We start from the raw sequence: 26,132 nt of genomic DNA, 5'->3' as shown, positions 1-26,132 counted from the left end.
TGGGCTCCGGCTGCTTCATTTGCAATATGGAAAGCTTGGACTAGAGCAGTGTTTTCCAAACTTTTTAGACTATGACCCAGAGTGAAAAAAATAATATTTTATATCACAATCCAACACACACACACACAAACACGCGCTCCTCTGAAACAGGAGTTTCACAAAATGACACTCACCCCTACTATGTGACACCTTCTGATCATGTCTATTCATTTGGGAAAAGACACTCACCCAGTTGCTACTCACTAAATTGATACTTTAATCCATTAATGGTCGGCAAACCATGGTTTAAAGAGGAGCTGAGTGATTGAGTCAGTGTTGATCCTTGGGAGAACCTTGAGCAAGGCAAAGCTTCTCTTTGGCACCCTCTTGTCTTTCAGGGACCCATTTCCTGCCTTCCCTCTAGATCCATACCTGATCCATACATCCATACTCCTGACCCTATTTTCCTTTCACATCAGCTGCTTTATACTCAGATGCTAAAAAAATCTCTCTGGGAAGGTGCTTCCGTTTTTCTCTAAGATAGCCCTGTTTCCCTGTAACCATCCTCCCGGGTTTTTTTTTTTTTTTTTTTTAAGGTTCTTATTTGTTTATTCATGAGAGACACAGAGAGAAAGAGAGGCAGACAGAGGCAGAGGGAGAAGCAGGACTCGATCCTGGGTCTCCAGGATCACACCCCAGGCTGCAGGCGGCGCTAAACCACTGTGCCATCAGGGCTGCCCTATCCTCTGGGTTTTTGCTTGCACTAATGCCTCCACAGATTCCAGTCCTTGAAACAACTCACCTTTGACTTTCAGAGTCAGATATTTGTAGTCCCAGGCGACTCCATAGAGGATGAGGCAACGATACTGCCCTGCATCCGCCACTTGGACGTGAGGGATGTGGAATAAGGCCTTCCCCAGGGGCAGCTGCTCCCCCAGCAAGGTGGCTCTCTCACTGTGCAAGGATGTATTGTTTTCCATCTTCTGCAAACTGGCCTTTAAGTCTCTGAGTTCCACAGGATCTCCAGTGTCAAAGTGACATTCCAGGGTCACATTGCTGCCAGAGTCTACTGTGTACAGTTCCTTAGGGACCGTCACTGTGAATAGAGCTGAACAAAACACAAGAAATTCTCCCACTATCTGCCTTTACATCTCAGTTCTGTACAGAGTGGGAGCTGAGGAGGCCCATCCCATCCCTGTGGCCCAGGGGACACCTGTCATCAGCTGGGCACTCCTTCAGGCTCCTTTCCCTCCTGCACCCTGGTCTGTCCGGGCAACCGTGGAACTCCTGATCTGCTGTTTTAAGATACCTCTCTCCTCTCAACACACCCCACCAGTGCAGCCCATTGCCATCCTGCCTCCTATTATCCAGGCTCATTTTCTCCATATGGATCAAATTATATCATCCCTGTCAAATACTACCTCCTCTCATGAGTGGTAGTAATAAGAATAACCATTTGTTGAGCTCTTACAATGTGTTAGTCTTCTGCCAACACACCGTCTCATTCAGCCTTCCCAGAAAGTCATCAAAGCAGAGCCATCTTCTTTTTAGAAAAGGAAACTGAGGCACAGAAAAGTAGCCAGGATCAGACCTAGGTATTGCTAAGCTCCAAGTGCCCTTAACCACTGCATAATACAAACCCACTGGACAAGCTTCTTCTTTTCTGTCAATTAGGAGAAGGGAAGAATAGAACTAAGACCTATTATACACCAGGTACTGTGCTAGGCTCTTTTTTTTAAAAGTGTTTATTCTCTTTTTTTTTTTATTTTTTTAAAATTTAAATTCAATTTGCCAACATATAACACCCAGTGCTCATCCCATCAAGTATCCTCCTCATTGCCCGCCACCCTGTGCTAGGCCTAGTCTTTATAACTACATCACTTAATCCTGAAAATACAACCATGAAATATGTATTATTATTACTGTTTTACAGTTGAGGAAATTGGCTCAAAGAGGTTCATGCCAGGACATACGGTTAGTAAAGTTAAAATTCAGAGTCAGTTAAATGTTTGATTTAAAAATCTATAGTTTCCACTGCAACAGTATTTCCCAAAACATGAGGCATATATGAAACATGCAAAATAATTTTATAGAGGGTAGAATTAAGGCCTGAGGGAACTGAATTATTCAGAGAGGAATTTATTTCCTCTTCAATTCTGTTTCAATCCTCCAAGTAACATATAACTTGCAATTAGGTTCTCACACCTCCAAACAATGGCTGTTTCTCCTTATAATAAAGCAGAAAGCTCTCAGGCAGATACTGTAGATATCTGGGTAGAATTTAATAATACTGCTTTCAAAAAAAATAATAATACTGCTTTCATCACATTTATTTTTGCTATATCTTCTATTTACTAGTAACAGTGATACGGGTTTTCCATTTATCATAGGGGTATACCATTTTGTTCAAAGAATAAAAGTTGAGTTGATTTTAAAGAATTTATAAAAACAATGGCATGAAGAGTGGTAGAGCAAAGTAAAACTAATAAAGGTGCATAAATACACTGTGAGAAACTGTAAAAAATTAGGCCGCCTCTATCATTAAGGAATGGATATTCATTATGACCGAGGTGCAGCAAGATCTTAAACTAATTTCTGAATCATGACAAAAGATTAGATCAAATTATATTCAGGAGAGCTTACTTCATTCATTCATTCATTTAATTGGTCAAAACGTCCATTCAACAAATATTTGTGGATGGCTTCTAAGCATACACTATTCAAGGAGTTTTTACCATCATAAAAAGTGATATGGTAAGAGCACGGGGTTTAGTGATAGATCAACTGGATCATGATTATGAGTCCTTTGATCTTGAATGTAACGTTTAGCTCTGTGAGTCTCTGCTTCTTTATGTATAAAGGTGCAAGGTTAATATCTGCCTCTAAGTATTGTGGTGAAACTTAGACAAAATGGTATGTGTGAAGTGCCTTATTTTGGCAGGTGGTAGGTGCTCAGCAAACATTGGTTCCTTTCTTTTGTACCCTGTTATAATTCTGGGGAAAGTGGTCTGTATACGCAACACCTGGCCATTCTTTATTAACCATGATATTTTATTAACCAAGACAGCCCATTCCATGATCATCCTGAGCAATAGATTTTTAAAAAGAATTTATTTGAGAGAGGGAACTTGAGAGAGAACACAAGTTGGGGGAGGGGGGAGGTTGGCGGGTGGAGGCAACAGAGGGAAAGGAGAAGCAGACTCCCTGCTGAGCAGAGAGCTCATGCAGAGCAGGACTCAATCCCAGGACCTGGGATCCTGACCTGAGCCAAAGGCAGATGCTTAACTGACTGAGCCACCCAGGTGCCCCTGGGCAATAGATTTTACAGTATAAGTAAATTTTGGGTTTCCTGTTGCTTGAATGATTCACATCGCAATTCTCTTCTGACTTGAGTTTCTCTTCCTACAATCCTGTGAGACTTTGAAGGCAGTGACCAGGTTGACTTTTAGTATCTTTAGTGCCTAGTACATATAAGTTCTAGTTAAGGGTTTGGCAAATGGCAGAAAGAGAGAAAAGAAAGCATGAACCTAACATACTTCCCTCTCATCAAACTGCAACTTGCCCATGTTGCACAAACTGGCATTCTTAATCATCACACAGTACATTTTATAGTTATGCCCAACTTGAAATTTATCAAGAATAAACCGGCAAGTTTTTGGGTTTTGCCTGTAATCCCTGTTGTTTTTTTTTTTAAGATTTTATTTATTTATTCATAAAGATTCACAGAGAGAGAGAGAGAGAGAGGCAGAGACACAGGCAGAGGGAGAAGCAGGCTCCATGCAGAGCCTGACGTGGGACTCGATCCCAGGTCTCCAGATCACGCCCTGGGCTGCAGGCAGCGCTAAACCGCTGCACCACCGGGGCTGCCCTGTAATCCCTGTTTTAACCATCACTAGAACATTAGTGTGTCTTTCTAACAAATCTCTAGTACAGAAAAGAGTTCACATCTGTCCAGAATTCTTTGTGCAGGATGGGGTGGGGACAGGTCTATACTATGAGTGCTTCTTTGTAAAACACTGCTGATCACACTTGCATTTGCTTAGACAGGTTGAGAAGATTGTGGGATGATGCATGTGAAAAGAGATTTGTGCTTCCAAATTTCCTGCATAATTCCATTTCATGACATCCACTTGTAATAACTTTCACTCTGGGTCTCCGGGATAGGACCTTCTTGAGGGTAGATCCCCTTCTGATAAGGATCATCTACAAACTTTGAGTTATTAAATCCCCCTTTTAACCAAGACAGAGCTACCTGCTACCAAATCCACTCTGGCCTAAGGGGGAATATTTACTTACTCATTCATCAAATACATAGTAATCGTCATCTATGTGTCTGGTTCAGGAATTCACTTTTGCTCTTCTTCTATTTTTTTAATTATTAGTATACATGATACAGCAGGAAACAGGGAAGAGAAATGGGACTTGCAAGGAACTTCAGTTGCTGAGGCTGAGATATAACAAATGTCAGAGGACTTTGGGTGTTGCCTCTATTGAATTTATCTAGCAAATTTATTTACCACACTTAGGCTTTCTTCTCATGAGAGAGAGAAAGTCTGTAACTTCCTCTGGAACTCCCCCTAGCAGACAGCAGAACTTCCCTCTTTATGCTCTGGGCCTTTGACAAAAATCCATTTTCTGCTTGCTTTTCTCCTTTGTGAGAATATGTGTACAGGGGTTGTACAGGTGATATTTTTTATCTAATGTTCATAAGAGGAAAGAGCAATTAGCAAACATGAATCAAATATCTGAGTAGCTCAGAATAACTAGAGGATGTTATTTGGTGTAATTTTGCCTCAATTAAAGCTTCTAAGACATGCCAAGCTGTGAGCTTGATTACTCCAGAAAAACGAGTTCAGGGAATGCAATATACTTTTAAGATCCTAAATTATTCTTACTTACTGCAAATTACAGAGGAAATAAAAACACTCTTGCAAACAACTGCGTGAAGGTATTTTTCTCAAGCTTGGATGCACATCAGAATCATTAATCAGAACACCTCAACTTTGGCCATCTTTGGAATCACCTGGGAGGCTTTAAAAAAAAAATACCAGGCCCCACCTTGGATCCTTTAAATATAAATTCTAGTTCTTTTTTGAGGCCAGCATTAAATTTTTTTTTTTAATCTCCTTGGAGGCTTCTAATGTGCAGAGTATTGAGAACTATCGATTAGATGAAACACCTGCATACACAAATGTCTTTTATTATCCTGCCTTTCAAAGCATCCTCAGCTTCACCTGAGAGGGCTTTAGAATGTCAGGCCCTGCCTTAGACCTAGAGAAGCAGACTGCACATTTCCACAAGTTGAGATAGCTCATGTGCACATTAATGTCTGAGAATCAGAGTTATGACACTAGTCTGCATTTGGGCTGTTACTGGGAAGTAGAGTAATAGTTAACATTTATTAAACACAATGAGCAAGACATTGGGGTCATCTTTATATCATCATCTCATTCAATGTTCCCCAACTTTGCAAGGTAGAGTTACTATGCCTATCTTACGGGTAGTGAAACTCAGGCTTACAGAAGTGATACAACTTGCCCAAGGTCAAAGAGTGGTACCTCATGAGGTTGGGATTCCAGTTCATATCTCTGTGTCTTGAAAGCCTGTATGAACATCTCTACAGATATGACCATATATCCACTGGCATGTATATAGTACATCCAAAATGAGATAGATAGACTTTTCAGCTTTATGCTAAGGAAAATACGTGTGGGGTATGTGTATGTGTGTGTGTATTTATTTCTGAGCTCTTTATTCTGTTTGATTGAGCTATGTAAGCTATGTGTCTGTTTTTCTGCCAATACCATACTGTTTTGATGACTATACCTTTGTAATATAGCTTGAAATCAGGGGTTACTAATTAAGCTTCAACCTAGCACTAAACTCCTTAAGTTATAAGACAAAGGAGAAAATTGAAAAGTTTCCACAACTATATAATTAGGCAGACAAATCCAAAACAAAGCAGGTATTCCCATTCATTTGGGCCCCCTGACTAAATTAAAGGGTAACAAATTTGGCCAGGGCACACAAAATTCATAAATGCAGTTTCTTTAAACAGATTAAAGCAGCTGGTTTGAGTAATGATGGAGCCTTCTTGAAAGTTCTTAGGGAAATTGTGTATTTTATTTGCAATCAAGCATCAATAAGAGTCAGTACCTGGCACATCTCCAGAAACACAAAACAAATCATTTGCATTACCTCCCAAGATAGCTTCCCCTTTAAGCTAATTTTATACTTTTTTTTCCATTTAATAACAGAAGCTGAAGTTTTTTTCAGACTCCATATTTAATGAACTTGAAAGGTGGGGGCTGTTTTACACAATCATAGTCTTGAGAAAACTTTAGTTCCTAGTTTAGGGTAGAAGCCTGTTCTGGACACCTGACCCATCTGCTCCTCTTTGTAGGAATACTGCAGGGCATGTCTCATTTCTTAGAAATCTGAACCTGATTCTGTTTTGTATACCTCAGGGACCTGAAGAAGTCGTTTTACAGCTGAAGGTGGGTTAAGAGGAGGGATTCAGGGTGTGCTCCCCACCCCAGAGTGACCTCAAGCATCACCATATTCTTATGAGCCCCTGGTTTTTAACTTCTTTGGAGAATGAAGAAAGAAGTAAAAAAAATCAATAAATGGAATTATGATTGGGGTTACTTTTCCTGCAAGACATGACAAAGTACAGAAATGACTATTTCCTCTTAAAAGTACCTGGGTTACAAGATGTCCTTAGGTTTTGAAATAAAAATATAGAAAAAAAAGAATTATAATTTTATAGAAATCAGAAGAGTGTGCTATGAGTGAAAATATATACACAAAGAACAGATTGAAGAATGGAGTTTAGAAATAGACCCACACAAATATGGCCAATTGATGTTTGACAAACATGTAAAGGCAATTCAATGAGGAAAGGAAAGTCTTTTCAACAAGCGAGGCTAAAGAACCTGGACATCACACACACACACACACACACACACACACACACAAAGTGACCTTTAACATATACTTTATATCTTCTATGATAATTAGCTCAAGATGGATTATAAACCTAAATATAAAATGTACAACTACAAAGTGTTTCAAAGAAAACATAGGAAAATCTTTGAGAGCCTGGGCTACATAGAGTTCTTAGACATGACACCGAAAGCACAATCCACACAAGAAAAAAGAAGATAAACTGGATTCTACCAAATTTAAAATCTTTGCTGTCCAGAAGACACTGTCAAGAGAATGAAAAGATAAGCCATGGACTGAGAGAAAATATTTGCATATCACAATCTGATAAAAGACTCTAAAGACTTAATAAGAAAATAAACAGACCAATTAAAAATGGTCAAATAGTTGAACACAAACTTTACCAGAGAAGATATATGGATGTCCAATTGCCATGTGAAAATATGCTTATCATCCCTAGATATTAGGGGAATGCAAATTAAACTAGAGATACTTCTACACACCTATTAGGATGACTTTAAAAAACACAACAGTGTCAATACCAAGTGCTGCCAAGAATGTGGAATAATTAGAGCTCTCATACTTTGCTGGGAATGCAAAAATAGTCTAGCCACTATCGAAAGGTTTGGTGATTTCTTATAAAGTTAAATATATACTTGCCACATGGTCCAGCAGTGCTACTGCTAGGTATTCACTCAAGTGAAATGAAAACCCATATTCTTCACAAAAATCTATACATAAACACTTATAGCAACTTGATTTCTCTCAATAAAGGACTAAGTCACAGCATGTCTGGTGAAATATAGAGAGTCTTTTTTTTTAATAGTTTTTTTTTTTTTTTTTTTTTTTTTTTATGATAGGCACACAGTGAGAGAGAGAGGCAGAGACATAGGCAGAGGGAGAGGGAGAAGCAGGCTCCATGCACCGGGAGCCCGACGTGGGATTTGATCCCGGGTCTCCAGGATCGCGCCCTGGGCCAAACCGCTGCGCCACCCAGGGATCCCCTTAGAGAGCCTTTAAAATGAGTGATAACTGTATTCATTGATTCTGAAACTATGAAGAACCTATCTTGTTGAGTGCTTACTAAGATTTCTCTTAGTAATATTTAAGAAATTTTTTTAATGGAGAAAAGGGTAGATAGTACAGTGTTATGAGAATGAGGCTATGTAGGACAGGGCAGATAAAGGGTTTCAGAGAAGTCTGATACAGTCCTACTACTTGACATGGGTGACGGTTACAAGTGTTCACCTTACGATAACATGACGCTTTATACTTGTTTCATGTGATTTCCTGTACCTGTGGTATCTTTTACAACATAAAAGTTTAAATACAGAAAAATTTTAACAGATGGTCAAATCAAATAAAATGAAGACATCTGTGAATCTACTACCTACCCCAAGAACCAGTACATGACTAATGACATAGGTCTACTTCCTTCACCAAAGGTAATCAACATCCTGTATATTGTGTTTCTTAATATCTGGCTTATTTCTAAGCTTTATCATAGATACCTAAGCAATATATTGTTTATAAAAAGGACATTGTACTATATGTTGCCTTCTGTGCTTGATTTTTTGTGTTCTTTTTAACTCGATATTATGCTGTTAAGACTCTTAAATGTAGGTGTATTATTTTTGTAATTAATTTATTTTCATGCTGTATATTTTTCCATTCGGTTAATATACCACAATTTATGCATTATCCTGTTGATGGGCATTTGGTTGTTTTGGGCTCTTTTGGAAGGACTAACAATGCTGTTTCAAGCATTCTTTTTAAAATTTAGAAATTTACATAGAGAGGGTAATAAGGAATTAAATCCCTTCAATTCATGTTATCTTTTTTTTCCTTCTCAAAGAGAGGTGCAAATTTAGGGGTGAACAAGCAGAGTAAGGGAATGACCAGGGAATGCAAGGCCATCTGCGTGGCCACCCTGACAGCCATGGCTCTCCTCGGGCACTGGATGCCATAGCCTGATTGCCTTCATATGCCTTTTAAAGCATTCTTTTTAAAGGAATTCTTATATTTTAAGATTTATATTTTTCTTATACAAGTAAAACTGTATTTCTTTTAATAGCTAGGCAAGGGTATAATACTTCTTTTAATGTATATTTCTTGTCAAAAAAGAAAAAGACCTGGGAAACATAATGGTTAAGATTGTAGCTTTTAGGGCAGCCCTGGTGGCTCAAGAGTTTAGTGCCGCCTTCGGCCCAGGGTGTGATCCTAGAGACCCGGGATCAAGTCCCACGTTGGGCTCCCTGCATGGAGCCTGCTTCTCCCTCTGCCTGTGTCTCTGACTCTCTGTCTCTTGTGAATAAATAATCTTTAAAAAAAAAAAAAGATTGTAGTTTTTATCCTCATCCCAGATCTCTTCCCTTCCCCAGGAGTAAGCATTCTTATCAGTCCTCAGATCCTTTTGTTACTTTTCTTCCCTCAGGTTGCTTCTGTAAGAAATCTTTGAAGTTAAAACTCCTTACTTAGGAAGACATGAAATGATAAGACTTACCAAACAAACAAACAAACAAACAAACAAAAACCTTGAAGAGAAGGCAGTCCAATTTAGGCAGGTATTTAATATTTGAACTAATATTATCCGGATACTGTATAGTGGGAAGAAATGAAGAATTCTAAATTCGAGGAGAAAGCAAGATACAATATGTTTATAGTTTACCTTTGGTTAGTTCTTAAACAGAATTCATCACAACGTACTTTTTGGTTTTGTGAATGCCCATTATCAACATTCAATACATGTCTGTCATCAAATTTAACTCCAAAAACCCACTCCAAAGTGGGAAGATGAGGGCTTCTCTGCCATGCTTGATTATCATCATCACCGTAGCATGATGATGGTTCTAAGGTTCTAAGGACATTAGTTGTGTAGGAACCTTGCTGTGCCACCTATCGGCTGCGTCATCTTGGGTAAATTAAATACCTTTTCTGAATTCCAGTTTCCTCATCTGCCATATGGTTATTGTTTCTGTAAGACAAGGATACAGGCAAGCACAGGCCACCCTGGGCACCACTCTTTTTATTGTGCATGTAACAGACAGTAATTGCACTTGCTTTCAAAGAAATCCTTCAGCCTGAGGACCTCATTCTCATTATCGGCTTCAGCTAGGGGCAACTACCTACTCCTCTTCCTCAGGTCCCTCCTTTGGCTCTTTCTTACCTGATGTCTGGTGAAGCTGCACTCCCAGGCTCAAAATTAGCAGGAGGAGGAACATGTTCTGTACCCGATCTGAAATAAACAATTGAAAGTCTCAGGGTCTGCTGCAGTTTTGCTGGGTCTCATGATTTCTTGATTCACTCCTTCCTGAAAACAGGGAAATGACTCGTCAACGAGCCCCTGGAAGATAAGTTATAACTTCCCTACCAGGAGCTCCACTGTACCCTAGTCTCCTGCCTCTTGGTCGTCTTGGCAGTGGTAGATTGGGGTACAGCAGAGCCCCTGGAAGTCAAGTTAAAAGCCGGTTGCCTAGAGATGGGAGATGAGGTAAGAGGAAGCAGGTTGTTCTTTATCAATCCAAATTAGAATCTCTTCTTCCTTTTCTGACTATGAACTGAACCAGTTCTCATGAATAACCCATACTGGTGATTATCCGAAACTCTGTCTCTTTCACAAAGCCTCCCATAGTTTTTTCAGTAGTGGATGCTTGAAAAGCAAATGACTACCAAATGAATAATGCACACCAACTTCGTCAGGTGGACTTGAGCTCTGGGAGTCAGATATTCAAGGACAGTGCTCAGTAGAACAGAGCTCGATTCTGAATGAACACTTGGTATTTGCCTGAGCAGGAAAGTGTCCAGCTCTTTTGAGTGTTTTGTTAGAGTTTGCCCATTATGTGAACTATCTGTTACTTACAAGTTTAGACGGGGAGAGCACAAAACTGTCTACATTGAGTGGGTGTTCGACCTTGGTCCCATTACACCTCCTACTATGCTTCCACCCTCGCTCTCATGCTTTTTCCCATCCAGGACTTCTTGTGGTTGAGGCAAAAGGGACAAGATACACCACTGTCAGCTATTCTGTTCTCAAAGAGGCTTTCAAAATTTTATTAGCCATGAAATCATTTCTCCAAGGGAAATTGGCTGGAGCCATATATCTAAATCTGGTAAAAGCAGAGCATCTCTGAGTGTGATGGAAAGCCAACAGAAGTCCTGGATCAGGTGAATGACATGATCTCATTACATTTTTAAAATAGGACTCAGCTTTGGTGTGAACAATAGACTCTTGAGAAGGACATTGGGTTGGATAAGACTAGAAGCAGGATGATAGGTGAGGAATGTTTTTACAGAGATAATAGTTTGGATTGAGTGGTGGCACTAGCAGAGATGAGAAGTGGTCTGTAGAAAGGTATAGATTACATACAAATATATATTTGTTCTTTTTTAATTTATTTTTTAAGATTTTATTTATTCATGAGAGACACACACACACACAGAGAAAGGCAGAGACACAGGCAGAGGGAGAAGCAGGCTCCCTGCAGGAAGCCCGACGTGGGACTCGATCCCGGGTGTCCAGGATCACAACCTGGGCTAAAGGAGGCACCAAACCACTGAGCGACACGGGCTGCCCTATTTGTTCTTTAAATTTATTTTTTCCAACAGCCTTATCAAAGTATAATTGACATACAATAAAGGATGTATGTGTGTACAAATGTATATATGAAAATATATAAATAATAAATATGTATAAAATATATATACATTTAAAATACGGACAATTCAGTGGTACAATTCAGTGGTTTTCAGTATATTCACAGAATTGTGAAACCCATACCATTATCTAATTTTGTATCATTCTCATTACCGCAAAAAGGAACCTCCTATCCATCGACAGAAATTTCCCAATTCCCCTTCCCTCTTCTTCCAACTTCTGGCAGACACCAACGTACTTTCTGTCTCTATGGCTTTGCTTATTCTGGATATTTCATAAAAATGGAATCATACACTATGTAGCCGTTTGAATCTAGCTTCTCCTACTGAGTTTAATATTTTCAAGATTCACTTACATTTTAGCACATATCAGTACTTCATTACTTTTTATGAATGAATGCTATTTTATTTTATGAATATACCACATCTTGTTTGTCCATTCATCAGTTGACAGACATTTGGTTGTTTCTATTTGTTGGCTTTTATGAATAATGCTGCTATAGACATTCATGTACAAGTTTTTGTGTAGATATGTTTTCAATTCTCTTGGACTTGTAGGAGTGGGATTGTTTGGTTAAATGGTAACTCTGTGTTTAATTTTTTGAGAAATTGCCAAATTGTTTATCAAATATATAATGTTTAAGTACTTTCTCTCATTCTTCAAATTGTCTTTTTGGTTTCTTGATAGTGTTCTTTGAAGCACAAATATTTTAATGTAATTTAAAGTACAAATTAATTTAATTTTTATGAAACCCAATTTATCTATTTTCTCTTCTATTGCGTATCCTTAAGGTGTCATATTGAAGAAAACCATTGCCAAATCCAAGGTTACAAATATTTATGCCTACTTTCTTCTGAGTGTTTTATAGCTTTAGTTCTTATATTTAGGTCTCTGATCCATTTTGATGAATGATAATAATTTTTCTTTTATAGCCTAAATCATAATTTCAGCCACTGGAAGACCCTTCAAGGAAGCCTCTGTTTCCTTTTCACACAATCCTATTAATCTTGGGAAGTTTGTTTGCTTTCTGTACAAATTGCCTTAAGCTGATCATGTCTCTGCTCCCCAAGCATTCAATTAACCTTTCTCCAAGAAGTTCTGCTTTTTTTTTTTCAACTTTTTTAAAAAACTAGAAATAAAATGAAACCAGTTTACCCATTTTCCCACCCCCTAAATTCCTACCTCTGGCAACCACCAATCTGTCCTTTGTATCTATGAGCTTAGTTTGTATGTTTGCTTGTTTTAGATTCTGCATTTAACTGAATCATATAGTATTTGTCTTTCTCTGACTTATTTCACTTTGTATAATGCCCTTGAGGTCCATCCATGTTGCTGCAAATGGCAAAATTTCATTCTTTCTTTGGCTGAGCAATATTCCATTATACACACACACATTTAGGTTGATTCATATTTTGGCTATTGTAAATAATACTGCAATGAACATGGGGTGTATATATCTTTTTGAGTTAGCATCTTAATTTTCTTTTCTTTTTTTTTTTTTTTTTTAATTTTATTTATTTATTCATGAGACACACAGAGAGAGGCAGAGAGAGAAGCAGGCTCCATGCGGCGAGCCCGACGTGGGACTCGATCCTGGGCCGCCAGGATCGGATCCTGGGCTGAAGGCAGCACTAAACCACTAAGCCACCTGGGCTGCCCAGCATTTTCATTTTCTTCAGATAAATACCCAGAAGTGGAATTGCTGGATCATATGGTAGCTTAAAAATTTTTTTTAGGAACCTCCATACTGTTTTCCATAGTGGCTATACCAACTTAGAATCTCACCAATGTCCACAGGGGTTTCCTTTTCTCCACATCCTCACCAGCACTTGTTATTTCTTGTCTTTTCAATACTAGCCATTCTAACAAGTGTGAGGTGATATCTCATGGTGGTTTTGATTTGCATTTCCTTGATGATTACTGATGTTGAACATCTTTTCATGTACCTGTTAGTTATTTGTATGTCTTTTTTTTTTTTTTGAAAAATGTCTACTCAGATCCTCTACCCATTTTTATTTTGACTCTGTTGTATATGTGTTACTACTGAGTTGTAGGAGTTCTTTTTTTTTTTTTCTTTAGAAAGATTTTATTTATTTATTCATGAGAGACACAGAGAAAGAGGCAGAGGCATAGGTAGAGAGAGAAGCAGGATCCCCACTGGGAGCCCAATGTGGGACTCAATCCCAGGACCCCAGGATCATGACCTGAGCCGAAGGCAGACACTCAATCACTGGGCCACCCAGGTGTCCCAAGTTGTATGAGTGCTTTAGATATTTTGGATATTAATCCTTTATCAGATAAATGATTTGCAAATATTTTCTCCCATGTAGTAGGTTAACTTAATTTTATTGATGATTTCCTTTGCTGTGCAGAAGCTTTTTATTTTGACACAATCCTAACTTTTAATTTTTGTTTTTGTTGTTTTTACTTTTGGTGCCAGATTCAAAAATCATCACCAAGTCCAATGTCAAGGAGCTCATCGCCTGGGTTTTCTTCTAGGACTTTTTTGGTTTCAGGTCTTACATTCAAATCTTTAATCCATTTTGAATTAATTTCTGTGTATGGTATAAGAGAGTAGTCCAGTTTCATTCTTTTGAGTGTGGCTATCCAATATTTCTAATACTCTTTATTGAAGACTTTGGAATATATTCCTCAGTTTCTTCATTTTGCCTGATTCTCTGGGTTTCTACACAGTAGATGAAACAACTACTTCTCCCAGTCTTGAAGAATTGGTCTCGTATACAAGATGAAACTTGCTGTTCAACCCTGCTTCAGCTCTTGGTTGTCTTGCAAACCTTTGTGCTTGTCCAAGCAGCCGATTCTATTTTTAATAGCTCCCAGTAGTGGAGGATGTGCCAAGACCTGTCAGTAGCCCAAAGAGCAGGATCTTACACCTAGATTCAGGGTGGTTGAAAGTCAGATCCTTAGGCAACAGCTAGTGAAAGTATGCAAATAGTACAGTCCTGTGGGCTGGAAGTGTAAGTCCTATTGGCCAGCAGGGCCAAGCAATCTAGAGTATTCTCTGGGTAGCAGTCACAAAAATCTGGGACCCTGATGACTAATACAAGCCTTCTGCTGGATCATGCTGGTGAGCGGAAGCAAGGCAGAGGGAGAGCACCAAGATGGCATCTATAGCCTGTGGTCCTTGAGAGCATCTCTGCAGGCCACTAAAGATGTACAAGACCTTAAACTTGAAGACTTTAAACCTGCCCCTCAGGTTGAAGCTCTAGGAGAAGCAAAGAGGCTTCTCTTACAGAGAGAACTGGGGTATGTACATCAGTCTGCTATTTATTCAGTGTTCTGGGGGCAGCAGCCTGCCCAGAGACATCTCTGATTCTCAAAGTCCCCTGGAAAGGAGTAATTCAAGCTTTTGGTCAATGGAGTCAGATGATGTAGGTGTGGGAAATCCCCTAGGCAGCTGCTTAAAAAACCAGTACACAAGACACCTAGAAGGCTTCCTGCCAGTACGTACTGGTGCTCTGGAGTGACTCAGAGGATGAATGTACAAAGAGCACCAGCCTTCCAAGGTCTCTGGAAAGGATTACACCATGCCCTAGAGGTGGGTTCCTTAGAAGTTTGCCCCTCAGGGTGCAGCCATGTAGATTAGCTAACAGGCTTCCTTCACAGAAAGTCTGGCCCCCTTACATTTCCATATGAATTTTAGGATCAGCTTGTCCACAAACACACACACAAAAAGGCAGCTAGAATCTTGATAGGAGTTGCACTGAATCTGTAGATCCACTGGAGGTAAAGAGCTATCTTAATGATGTTAAGTCTTCCAGATATGAACATAGCATGTCCTTCTATTTACTTATGTCTCTTATCTTTTCAAATAAGACATTATGGGGTTTACTGTCAGGTTGGATATGAAGTTTGATGAAAATAGACAAATCCAGGAAAATTTCCAGATTTGAGGCTTGAGGCATTAAGGCAATGGAAGTACTCATTTTAAACTGGAGAAGACCGAAACAGATCAAGAAGCAGAAATCAGTATATGTTTGGCATGTATGTGGTTTGAGATGCCAACTAGACATCCCCATGATGATGTTTAGTAAGCAGTTGGATAACAGGTAGTCCAGAGTTTGGGGTGGAGATAAAATTGGGAGTCTTCAATGTCTACATGTTACTTAATGCCATGGGGCTGCATGACATTACCACCGGGAAACACAGGAGAAAAACTGTCCAAGGATTGAGATGTGGGGCATTCCAACTTGTATGGATCTCTGGGAGGGAGAGCATTAGGAAAATAGATTTAGGGGAAGGGCAAAAATGCAACCTAATCCTGTCTTTTATTTTCTGTTTTCTGGTGTTTTGAAAATGTGATACATATTGGTCATGCAGGGACTGCCCCTCCCAGGATTAGCCAATTCTTCAGACAGTAAACAATTCACTCAAGGGGCGTCTTTCAAATGCAAACAAAGTAATCCAGAACCCCTAACTCCAACCACCTCCTTTACTGTCCTAACTACCCCAGGGCCAGGTACCACACAACAAGGGACAGCCCCTAGTTCCAAATCTTGATGAACTATTTCAAACTAGAAAATTTAAGCCTGCTTACCCTGCCTTGCCCATTCCTTCTTGTGGAAACCACAATAAAGGCTTCTGGCCACATTTCCCCTTCTGCTCTACCTCCTTTCTGACCCTGGTGCTTCTCTGTGTGGCCACTGCAGTGTGGCATGCCTCCTCTCAGGATCTGAGAACACAACAAACTATTTTTTTTCAATGGCCATTATCTCCTGATCTGTTAGCCTCGCCATATCTTAATTATAATGAAATCTGGAACTTAAGACACAGTGCTACAAGGAGGGAGTACTCAGTTAAGCCAGTGCTCCTGGGAGTTAGCATTAGCAGCGTGGAGGTCATGAGTGAGCCTGCTAAGCATGACATTGGTAGATTTGGTGTAGATGAGATGGAAAGTGGAGAGAAAATGAGAGGTAAGGGTGCAGAGAAAACAGAGTATAGGCAGAGTTCAGAGAAGAGTGCTATAAAGGGAGAGTGCAACGAGGCAGTAGCTAAAAGGGACTGTGAGATCCACAGTGGGATCCTGTTCTCACTTTAGGGAGGGACTTATTAGTTGGTAACAACTGGGAGCTCCATTAAGTGCTTTCCATAGGGAAATGCTGGGCCTTAGGTGGACTTGAAGACTCTCTTCCTTATTGAAAATACAAATGTACTCAGACAAGATATCATCTTAATACTGCACTTGCCCAGCATTCTTATTTCTAGAGCTCAAAACATTAGCAGGTAACATGTTCTAACAACAGAAAGGATGCCTGGCTCATCCACCCCTGGCTATAACTTCCTCTTCTTCCTTGCCCATCCTAGGGGACTTTCCTTGTACACTGCTGCCTTTGGCCAACAGAGAGATAGACAAAACATTACTATGAAGGTACTTTCCAACCAGCCACCTTCTTCTTTCTAGGGATAGTATCTTCTGTGCCTTTGTTAAAATCTCACACACTAAAGTCAGACACATCTGAGTTCCAATCCTGGGTCTAGGAATTATGAGCCCCTAAGGCCCTGGGTACTTCATAAAAACTCTTTGTGCCCCATTTTCCTATAATGCCAATAATTATAACACCCACCTCAAGCCAAAATCTTGGGTGTGTCATTTTAAACCTACACATCTCTCATGTTACAAATCCAGCCCATCCCCCAGCCCTGTTAATTCTGTGCCAGAATATTTCTGGATGATGGTTCTTCTTTCTAATACCTCACTGCTGTCACTTTAATTCAGTATCTTGTCATCCCTCCTTATATTGTAGCAGAGCATCCTGCTCAAAATCCTTTGATGGTACAACATTTCACTGAGAATAAAATTCTAAATCTGTCTAGTAGGCCAGGCAAGAGGGACATCTACCTTGAGCCCCATGCTATAGAGAACCCAGTAATGGCCACGTGGCTTCCTGCAGTGTGAGGTGTTTGTTAAGAGTGTCCTCTGGAATTTTGACCCACCGCCCATCACAATTTGGGTTCTTAGGACTCTGGAATTCTCTAAATGTCCCTAAACCTACTTCTAGGCCTGTGGAACTTCTTCCCCAGATCCATTGCCCCAAGGACTGACCTTGCTGCCAGTGTTCATCTCCCTACATCCAGAGCCATTCCTTGCTCTTTCTGGTGAGACAGTGTCATGCAAAATCACAATAGTACCACCTCTCCAACATTCCCAACTCTCCTTAGACTCTCACTTTTCCAAAGCATTCATTACCAGCTAACATACCATATAATGTACTCATTTGTTATGTTAGATTATCAGCTGCCATCATCCCTAAGAATATAATCACTAAAAGGATGGAGATCTTTGTCTGTTTTGCTTACTAATATCCTTCAGTCCCTAGAGCTGTGTCTGGCAGGAAGCTGGCACTCTACTAATATTGGTTGAGTGAACTAGTCCTTTACCTGGCAGGCAGAATTTCCTAAATACGAAATTATCAAATGCAATCATGGCACTCCCGCTTAAAAACACTTCAATAGCTCCCATAGTTTATTAGGTAAAATTCTCCTTAGCATGGGTTACAGAACCCTTTCAAATATGGTCCCTCCTGCCTCAGCCACAGAAATAATAATGTGTGCTTTCCATGACTGGGTCCTCACAGGTGTTCTGAGTTTCTAATCTCTCATATCTGATCTCAGTTTATTTTGTCTAATATTATTTTTACTCTATCTCAGTTTCTACTTGAGCTCAAAGAAACTATCTTGGATCATAAATATTTCCTTAAGTGGCCTTACCTTCTTCTGCCTTCAACACAAGGACATAAGCCTTTCCTAACTGCTCTAAGCTGTTCCTTCTGCCTTAATTGTTTTCTGCTATTAACTAGTGTTAGCATTTACCTCCTTGCTGGTATAATAATTGGTTACACATCTGTGTTCTGTGCTAGAATGAGAGATCTTTTAACTGTGTGAGGTCCATATAACAATTTTGTTTTTCTTTGGGCGTGTTTGTGTGTATGCATGCATGTTTTGTGAGTGTTTATAACTGTTTATAATGGATTATGACTGTTCACTGAATGGACAAATGAATGAGTCCATGCATGGCAATTTAGTATCATACTCTGAGACTACTGGCCCCCAGTTGATTTCTTCCTCTAATGGAGAAACAGAAAACTTAATTTGGGGGGCACCTGGGTGGCACCTGAGGGTCTTACCTGAGGGTCTGCCTTATGCTCAGGTCATGATCCTGGGGTCCTGGGATGGAGTCCCACATCGGGCTCCCCACAAGGAGCCTGCTTCTCCCTCTGCCTGTGTCTCTGCCTCTCTGTGTCTCTCATGAATAAATAAATAAAATCTTTTATTTAAAAAAACTTTATTTGGTTAATAATTTTGGCTCCAAATAAGAAAGAAATTTTCATCAGTTTAAGTCACTGACTGTGGAATGGGCTGCTAATAGGGTGAGGACGTCATCACCCCTGGAATTGCTTAAGCAAAGGTGCATGTTGAAGGAAGCATTTCCACAAGTGACGGGAGGTTAAAAGAATATCTCTTTAGTAAGATTATTTATCAGGTTGTCCCCCACAAAGAATGTTCCCAAGAGGGATCCCTGGGTGGCGCAGCGGTTTGGCGCCTGCCTTTGGCCCAGGGCGCGATCCTGGAGACCCGGGATCGAATCCCACATCAGGCTCCCGGTGCATGGAGCCTGCTTCTCCCTCTGCCTGTGTCTCTGCCTCTCTCTCTCTCTCTGTGACTATCATAAATAAATAAAAATTAAAAAAAAAAAAAAGAATGTTCCCAAGGTATCTCAAGCCCCTCACCAACCTCTCTCAAAATGCCAGGACATCTCAATGAGATATTTGCCTTCTGGGTGCCTTAGGAAAATGGCATTTTCTGAAAGAGTAGGTTCTGGAAACCTTCAATATTAGGGAATTATGAGCTCTTTTATATGCAGACTAGCAAAGCCTGAAAGAGTATTTGGAGAACTTATAGAGTGCATTGCCAAAATTGATCAACTCAAGGAACATTTACAGAGCATCCATATGTAGGGTACTCCTTTGGTCAACAGAGCATAGAGATGACTCTTTTCCATGAGATGAAATGAATGCGTTCAAACAACTATGCTCCCTCTTCAGTCTCCCTTTTTAAAATTAACCTTTGTTTGGATATAAATATATTACTGTCCAGGCCTGCATGATTTTTCATTTTTATCTTAATTGTAGATTCCTTAAGTATGCATTTGTTTGTGTTGGAGCTTCCATCAGGCAGTGGATACTCATTGTAACTCTCTGTTGTTAGGCAAGGTATCCTCTAAGGAATATATTGGAACATGAGCAGAAACAAAACAAAACAAAACAAAACAAAAACAACAGTTTTCAATCAAGTGATCAGCTTAGCTGAATTTCTTAATTTCTAGGTCATTCTTAATGAATTTCTGGGTAATTCTTAACAATTCTGCCTATGAACACATCCTAGTGGTTGAGGTGTCATCATGGTATGAAATAGAACAGAGCAGCATAGGATATAAGATTTGAGAACATTTTCTGGTGGCTCTGCGAAGAGTCATGAAGTTCCAAGTTCTCAGGCTTGAGAAAGGAAAGAAGCAAAGGCCACTTTTTTTAGATTGGTGAAAAGTCTTGCTCAGATTGGTGTCCTGCCCTTGTTGTCTCCCAGGCTACTAGGGAACCTACTTCTCTTGATGGCATGGTCTCTGAGGTAGGCATCAGGAGACATTAGTCAATGTAACTTCAGTTCAAGTTTAACTTACATTCAAATTGAATCTCAACTTTTTAGCCAATAAATAACTATGCTCCCACTTTTTCAAGTCTTTGAATTGGGAATCAATTCAAATCAAGGTGTGGGGAATCAAGATAAGGATTCCTGTAAGAGAGGGTTCTTGCCCTTGAAGACATGATCACATAGTCAGAAAGCTAAAAATCTGTACATGTGAAAAATGGCAAAAAGTGATGTGAAAGGTTTTACTAAAAATACCCAAACCACTGAAGTTGACTGGTAGGATACTTCCAAGATGAGTGGGATTTGGGGAGTTGGAGCCACTCTTGAGGCTCTTACAGAAATGTTAGAAGTAATCTCAGAGATTCACACATGCAGAGCTTGTTGAGGGAGACTGTAAGTGGCATATCTAGGCTGGAAATATAGGTTGAGACAAAAATGTCAAGGGCTTAATGTCAGGTAGACCTGCCAGGAAGAGATAGTGATAGTTACTCAACAACCAAGTGAAAATACCAAAGGAGGTATCCCTGGGTGGCGCAGCAGTTTGGCGCCTGCCTTTGGCCCAGGGTGCGATCCTGGAGACCCGGGATTGAATCCCATGTTGGGCTCCCGGTGCATGGAGCCTGCTTCTCCCTCTGCCTATGTCTCTGCCTCTCTTTCTCTCTCTCTGTGTGTGACTATCATAAATAAATAAAAATTAAAAAAAAAAAAAAAGAAAAAGAAAATACCAAAGGAGTATTTGAAATAGATCAAAGCTGGTGGGTTTTTTGTTTGTTTTTTGTTTTGTTTTGTTTTTTTGTTTTGTTTGTTTGTTTGTTTTGTTTTTTGGTTTGGTTTGGTTTTGTCTGTATAGAATTGAGGGAGTGAAATGGAATGCTAGTCACTCAATTAGGGGGTCATGGTATTAATCCAAATGTTTGAAACCCCCTGATTCAGGGTCAGAAAACAGAAGAAAGGCAGAGGAAGAAGAAACTTATTATAAGACAATTGTCAAAACAATTAACAAGTGATCAGCCATTCAGGAAAGAAGGAGAAGCAACAAGTGGACTGTGGTTTTGAGGCCTGACAATCAAGACAATCCTGATGCCACTGCAGAAGGGTGGGACAAAGAAAATACTGGATCAGGAGCCAAGTTTTAGAGCTGGGTTCTATGAAATGAATTGGGTTTGAGTCAAAGTAATTGAAACAATTCAAGAAAAATGAAAGTCTAATATTTGAATAGAATTCAGGGATGAAAGATAGAAAAAGTTATTTCCAATATGTAAATGTTAATTGACATTGGGGAATGAATTAACTCTCTGAGAAGGAGAGTATAAAAATGTAGCTTAGAGAAAAAAGGTCTGAACTCTGATGAATACCTCCAAATTAGGAGAGCAGGTGTAGGAGACCAGGGAAAAAGATAAAGCAGAAATGGCCCTAAGAATATAAGAAGCTCCCCCACCTTAGTATCTCAGAGCCAAGGGAAGAAAGCTCCAAGAAGCAGAGGGGGTTGATATTAAAGGTCTGGAAAATAAGAACTGGGAACCAGCCCCCGAGGTGTTAGAGAGGGTGGGAAGGCAATTTGCTGATTAGGGCAAGATAAACTTTCAGATTCGCTCATCCATCCTGGAATTGTGTAGGTCGATTAAAGACTGAGAGGCTCCTGTGGGAGCCAGGTTGTGACAGAAGGAGGTCAGGCTGCAGGTGCTTCATTATATGGTAACTTGAGCATGCCCCAGTGAAGGCACATCCTGTACTTGGACATTTCTATGTGGAATAAAAAATGTCACACAACAACCTGTGGAATCTGTCCCATGCGTCTTAAACCAAGTGAACTCAGAACATGACCTGAAATACTGTCTCTGAGTTCATTTGCACTGTCTCCTTCTCAAATCAACCCCAAGTTGCCCCCTGTATCTTCCACAAACTTCCCACATCTGGGGATTCAGTTGTAGATTCATCAAATCAAATCACTTACAACTCAACAAACACCTAGTGAGTGCCTGTACATGTCTTGAAGCACTCTGCCAGGTATGTGGGATTGAGAGAACCTAAAAGGTATGGTCCTTGCCCAGGAAGAGCTCCAGTTGAAGGGAAAGGCTCACACAGAAGAGAAATATGGAGAGAAGACACCTGGAAGGCACAGATAAGGAAAAGCTGCTGGGAGTGACAGTCCAGGTGATGAACGTGCATAGACCACTCCTGAGAGACAAGAGCAATATGATTCATCCATTCATTGACTCTTAGGCTTGGAAGGGAGCTTGAAGAATAGCCAGTCAATTGACATTTGACTCCTGAGACTACATCTGATTACTGCTGACACTTGAGTATCTCACCGTGCATTTTGTCAATGGATGTCTGTGATTCCCTTCCACGGAACCACAGAAGGGCAGCGTTAGAAGGCCTTATTTGTAGGCAATTTCACCCAAGCTGCTCACTTCAACGTTCTCCCATGTGAACCTGTAGTCATCTCTTTCCTACCATGTGCACCTAGGCAGTGAGCAATAGAGAAAAACGGCTGCAAGTTTCTCTCAGTTAGCTAATCTTGCTCTAATTGAATCATATATTTTTTAAAAATAATGCTTGCCTGTATTATAAGTTATTTTAATTGTGGTTGGGGTTTTTTGTTGTTGTTCTTTGTTTTAAACAGCTTATACTTAGAGCATAGCTGGTAAACACAGGCTGGCCTGTGTGTGGAACAGTGATTGCCTGCCAAAGGTATAACCACAAACAGATGTCTAATGTAAAAACAAAACAAAACAAAACATGCAAAATTTTAGGTTTGATTAACCCTTCCCAAATTCTAAGCTGAGAGAAAATCGCAAGATAGTTCTTTTTTTTTTCACTGCACATTTACTGTGTGCAGAAAAAAAAAAAAAACCCTCATCTCCTAAAACTTCCTACCACATATAATAAGTAGACAAGCAAGCAGAAGAAATCCTACTATTTTGGAGACGGCCAGAAATTAGCCTGTTGGTGCGCCTGAGCATAATTGCCAAGGCAAAGTTCCTCCTGCCTCCAGTGATGTGGAGTGAAATTTTGCTCACACTTACCCAACCGTGGTGGCTTCACCATCGTCTGCCACACCAGTTCAAGGCAGGAGAAAATCTCCACCAATTGACACATCAGAACTTGGCACCGCTCCTCAGGAAAAGATGTAAAAGAAAGCACAATAACAAATGATTGCTCTTGCATCAGCTCCCCTCACAGAAGCCAATAAACAGCCAAAACAAAATGTCACTTAAGGTACTTGAAGCAAGGGAAGAAAACATGTCATCTCCATCCAGCTCAGGCTTCCTTGTAACATGAGGGAAATTCAAATCAAAACTGGCTCTGAGGAACTGACTGAAGCCCAGCCTACTGAGAAATTTTGGTTTTGCTTTTAAGCGTGGCTTCTGTGCCCTCAGAGACCCCTTGAACTGTGTCCCTGTGTCCCTGAAGCTGGTGCAAGCTCAGTGGCAGGAGAAGGGGAGGGAAAGAACACCAGCACGTTCTAGCTCTGCACCAGAAACTTTACACAGGTACCTTTGTGAGCTTCCCAGTGCTCTCCTAAGAAGTTATCACAAACTGGGTGGCTTAAACCAACAGACTGTGCTCACACTTTGCTCCCATTTCTGGAGGTGAGACATGTGAAATGAGGTGTCACAGGCCACACTCCCTCTGAAGGCTCTAGGACACAATGTTCCCTTGCCCCGTCCTAGCTTCTGGCAGATTCTGGCAAGCCTTGGCAGTCTCCTGGGCTTGTAGCAGGAGAATGTACTCCAATCTCTATCTCCAGCCTCAAATGACCTTCTTCCCTATGTGTATCTTTGAATGTCCTTCCCTCTTCGTAGAAGGACACCAACCACATCCTAAGGACACAGTGCCCACCCTAATCCAGGATGACCCCTCTTAACTAATTATATCTGCAAATACCCTACTTCAAATAAGATACAGATTCTGAGGCTGCAGGTGGACATACATACTTGAGGAACATTATTTAACCCACTACACTACTCTATTTCATTCTTGGAGCAATGCGTGGTCTAGACACCATTAGGCTCATTTTACATATAAAGAGAGAGTTGAGGTCTAGCACCCCTTCCTCAGTTGCATGGATGATTTTGAACTCAGGCCTCTGTGGTCTTACTACATTGTGAGGCTTTTCAGTAGTAACACAAAGCAGGTGCAGGAAAGGCCAATTTGAATGCAAGTCTGGATGACCCATCCTGTTGCTATTGCCACATCCCCTGGGGCTCATAGGGGTGGGATGTGCAGGGACGGGGCTCTGAAGCTCTCAGATAAGGCATGCTTTCTTAGCCATATCTCCCTAATGCTTTCTTGTCCTCTCTCCATGCTTTGCCTTTAATTGAGCTTCTTCTGAAAAAGCAGTGCTCTCCTTTCCTCCTTGTTCTTTTAACTGAATCCCTCAAACAAGAAAGAATGAAACTTGTATTGGCTACAAAAGGGACTGGCTGCCTAGACCCCAAAGGTGAGGAGGGGGTGTCTGTGGGAAGCCAGCCTTCCCCTGGGGCCCTGCTTCTCCATGTAGAGTCAGGGCAGATGGCTGCTCTTACCTCACCTTTTTCAGCTACTGTGATAGTCTGAGGAATGGGCATATGTCCCCTGTCTGGCCCTTAGAGGTTAGTATCTTCAGGACCCCCACATCCTCCACCAGAGTCTTGAGGAGGGAGCCACACTCCTCACTGTATCCCTTCCTTTGTCTGGTCTAAGCTCCTCCTTCTCTGCCCACTTCACTCCTTGCTCTGGGCTCCTCTCTGTACAACTGAGATTTAGGAACAGACTCAGCTTAGACCAAGGGAATGCCTGGGTGTTTTGACAACAGTGCCCAAATAAAATTCACACTGATTTCTCTGCACATTTGCTTGGCTCATAAATCCATATGCCTCAACAAAATACCAGAGGGGTAGATACCAAAATGTTAACAGTTTCTGGGTGGAGGACTTGCAGGTGGTATTATTTAGTGTCGTCTTTTTACTTATATTTTATTTCCTAAATAATTTATCAGAGACACAAATGACTTTTGTAAAGACATAGAAAAAAATCAGAAATTAGACAGTACAGTTCAATTGCTAAGCAACAGCAACAAAAAAACATTTGAAGAACTTGGCCAAGGGGTTATGTGTGTTTCCAATTTATTTAATTTAGCATTGTACCCTTTATAATAGAAGATCCTGGAAAGACCTAGCTGAATTGTGTGTGTGTGTGTGTGTGTGCACACGCGCACACACACGTGTACACATGTGCAGGTGTGATTAGGCTACAGATCACTCCGTGTTGCACATATTTGGTAATAGAAAATTAGAATTTAGGTCATAAATATTACAATATGATAAGCATAGTAATAACCTCGCCAATGTACACCACCAGTCAGTGTTAATTATTTCCGATCCAAAAAACAAGTCTAATCTTTCCCATCTTAGAAGGCAGCCTAAGAGTGAGAAAGAAGGGCAGCCAGGGTTTTGGGGAAATGAGCAAAGATCAAGAGCCCAGGAAGGGGTGAGAACTGCAAGGAGCCAGCAGGTTATCTGGAATCAGCCTTAGCAACCTCCCCAAAGTCAGCGACCAAGGTCTTGATGTGGGTTTATCTGGAATGTGATGACAGCAGATGATGGCTAGCCCCCTCTTGAAAATGGAGAAACTCATAGGCAGCTGGAGACAGAGAGGGAAGAGGAAACCGGCCTTCCCTGGTGCATGACTGGCCCAGGGACTAGAGATCAGCCTGGTGATCCCATAGGAGTCACACATGTGGCTTGGATCCCATCTGATTCCTGCCTGCGAAAGAGGGCTTAGCCTTAATGTGAGGGAAGGGAAGGTGAGATGGGGGTGTTCTGGCCAGAGCAATAATGGGTGTTGGTTTTAGAAGGAAAGAGGTCAAGCTTTGGCTAATTCTCTGAAACAACTCAGATAAAAA

At 40.6% G+C, this 26,132-nt stretch overlaps 1 protein-coding gene and 1 long non-coding RNA gene across 13 annotated transcripts in view; one reads left to right on the top strand and one right to left on the bottom strand.

Annotated features, from left to right (window-relative positions):
- PDCD1LG2 (programmed cell death 1 ligand 2) overlaps positions 1 to 23,658 on the bottom strand; it is a 90,458-nt gene extending 66,800 nt beyond the window's left edge. For 5 of the 9 annotated variants that reach the window (XR_004813375.2, XR_007401647.1, XR_004813376.2 and 2 more), the window contains exons 1-4: positions 23,469 to 23,655; positions 23,272 to 23,362; positions 10,091 to 10,159; positions 782 to 1,087 (exon numbers count right to left, since the gene is read on the bottom strand). Coding sequence is in view for 3 of the 9 variants with exons in the window: in XM_035712831.2 (XP_035568724.1) it covers positions 782 to 1,087; positions 10,091 to 10,159; positions 23,272 to 23,362; positions 23,469 to 23,525 (523 nt within the window). In the remaining 6 variants the exon portion in view is untranslated. Of the gene's footprint in view, positions 1 to 781; positions 1,088 to 10,090; positions 10,160 to 10,294; positions 10,355 to 23,271; positions 23,363 to 23,468 lie in introns of those variants that run through there. The other 4 variants (XM_035712831.2, XM_025423511.3, XM_025423514.3 and 1 more) reach the window with 4 other exon arrangements.
- LOC112644824 (uncharacterized) overlaps positions 10,220 to 26,132 on the top strand; it is a 47,456-nt gene continuing 31,543 nt past the window's right edge. For 2 of the 4 annotated variants that reach the window (XR_007401671.1, XR_003126780.3), the window contains exon 1: positions 10,220 to 10,414. This is a non-coding gene — a long non-coding RNA (uncharacterized LOC112644824). The remainder of the gene's footprint in view (positions 10,415 to 26,132) is intronic. The other 2 variants (XR_004813381.2, XR_003126781.3) reach the window with 2 other exon arrangements.

The sequence above is a fragment of the Canis lupus genome, chromosome 1 (assembly GCF_003254725.2).
Source record: "Canis lupus dingo isolate Sandy chromosome 1, ASM325472v2, whole genome shotgun sequence".
Taxonomy (NCBI): domain Eukaryota; kingdom Metazoa; phylum Chordata; class Mammalia; order Carnivora; family Canidae; genus Canis; species Canis lupus.
This window is presented reverse-complemented; position numbering and strand designations above follow the sequence as displayed.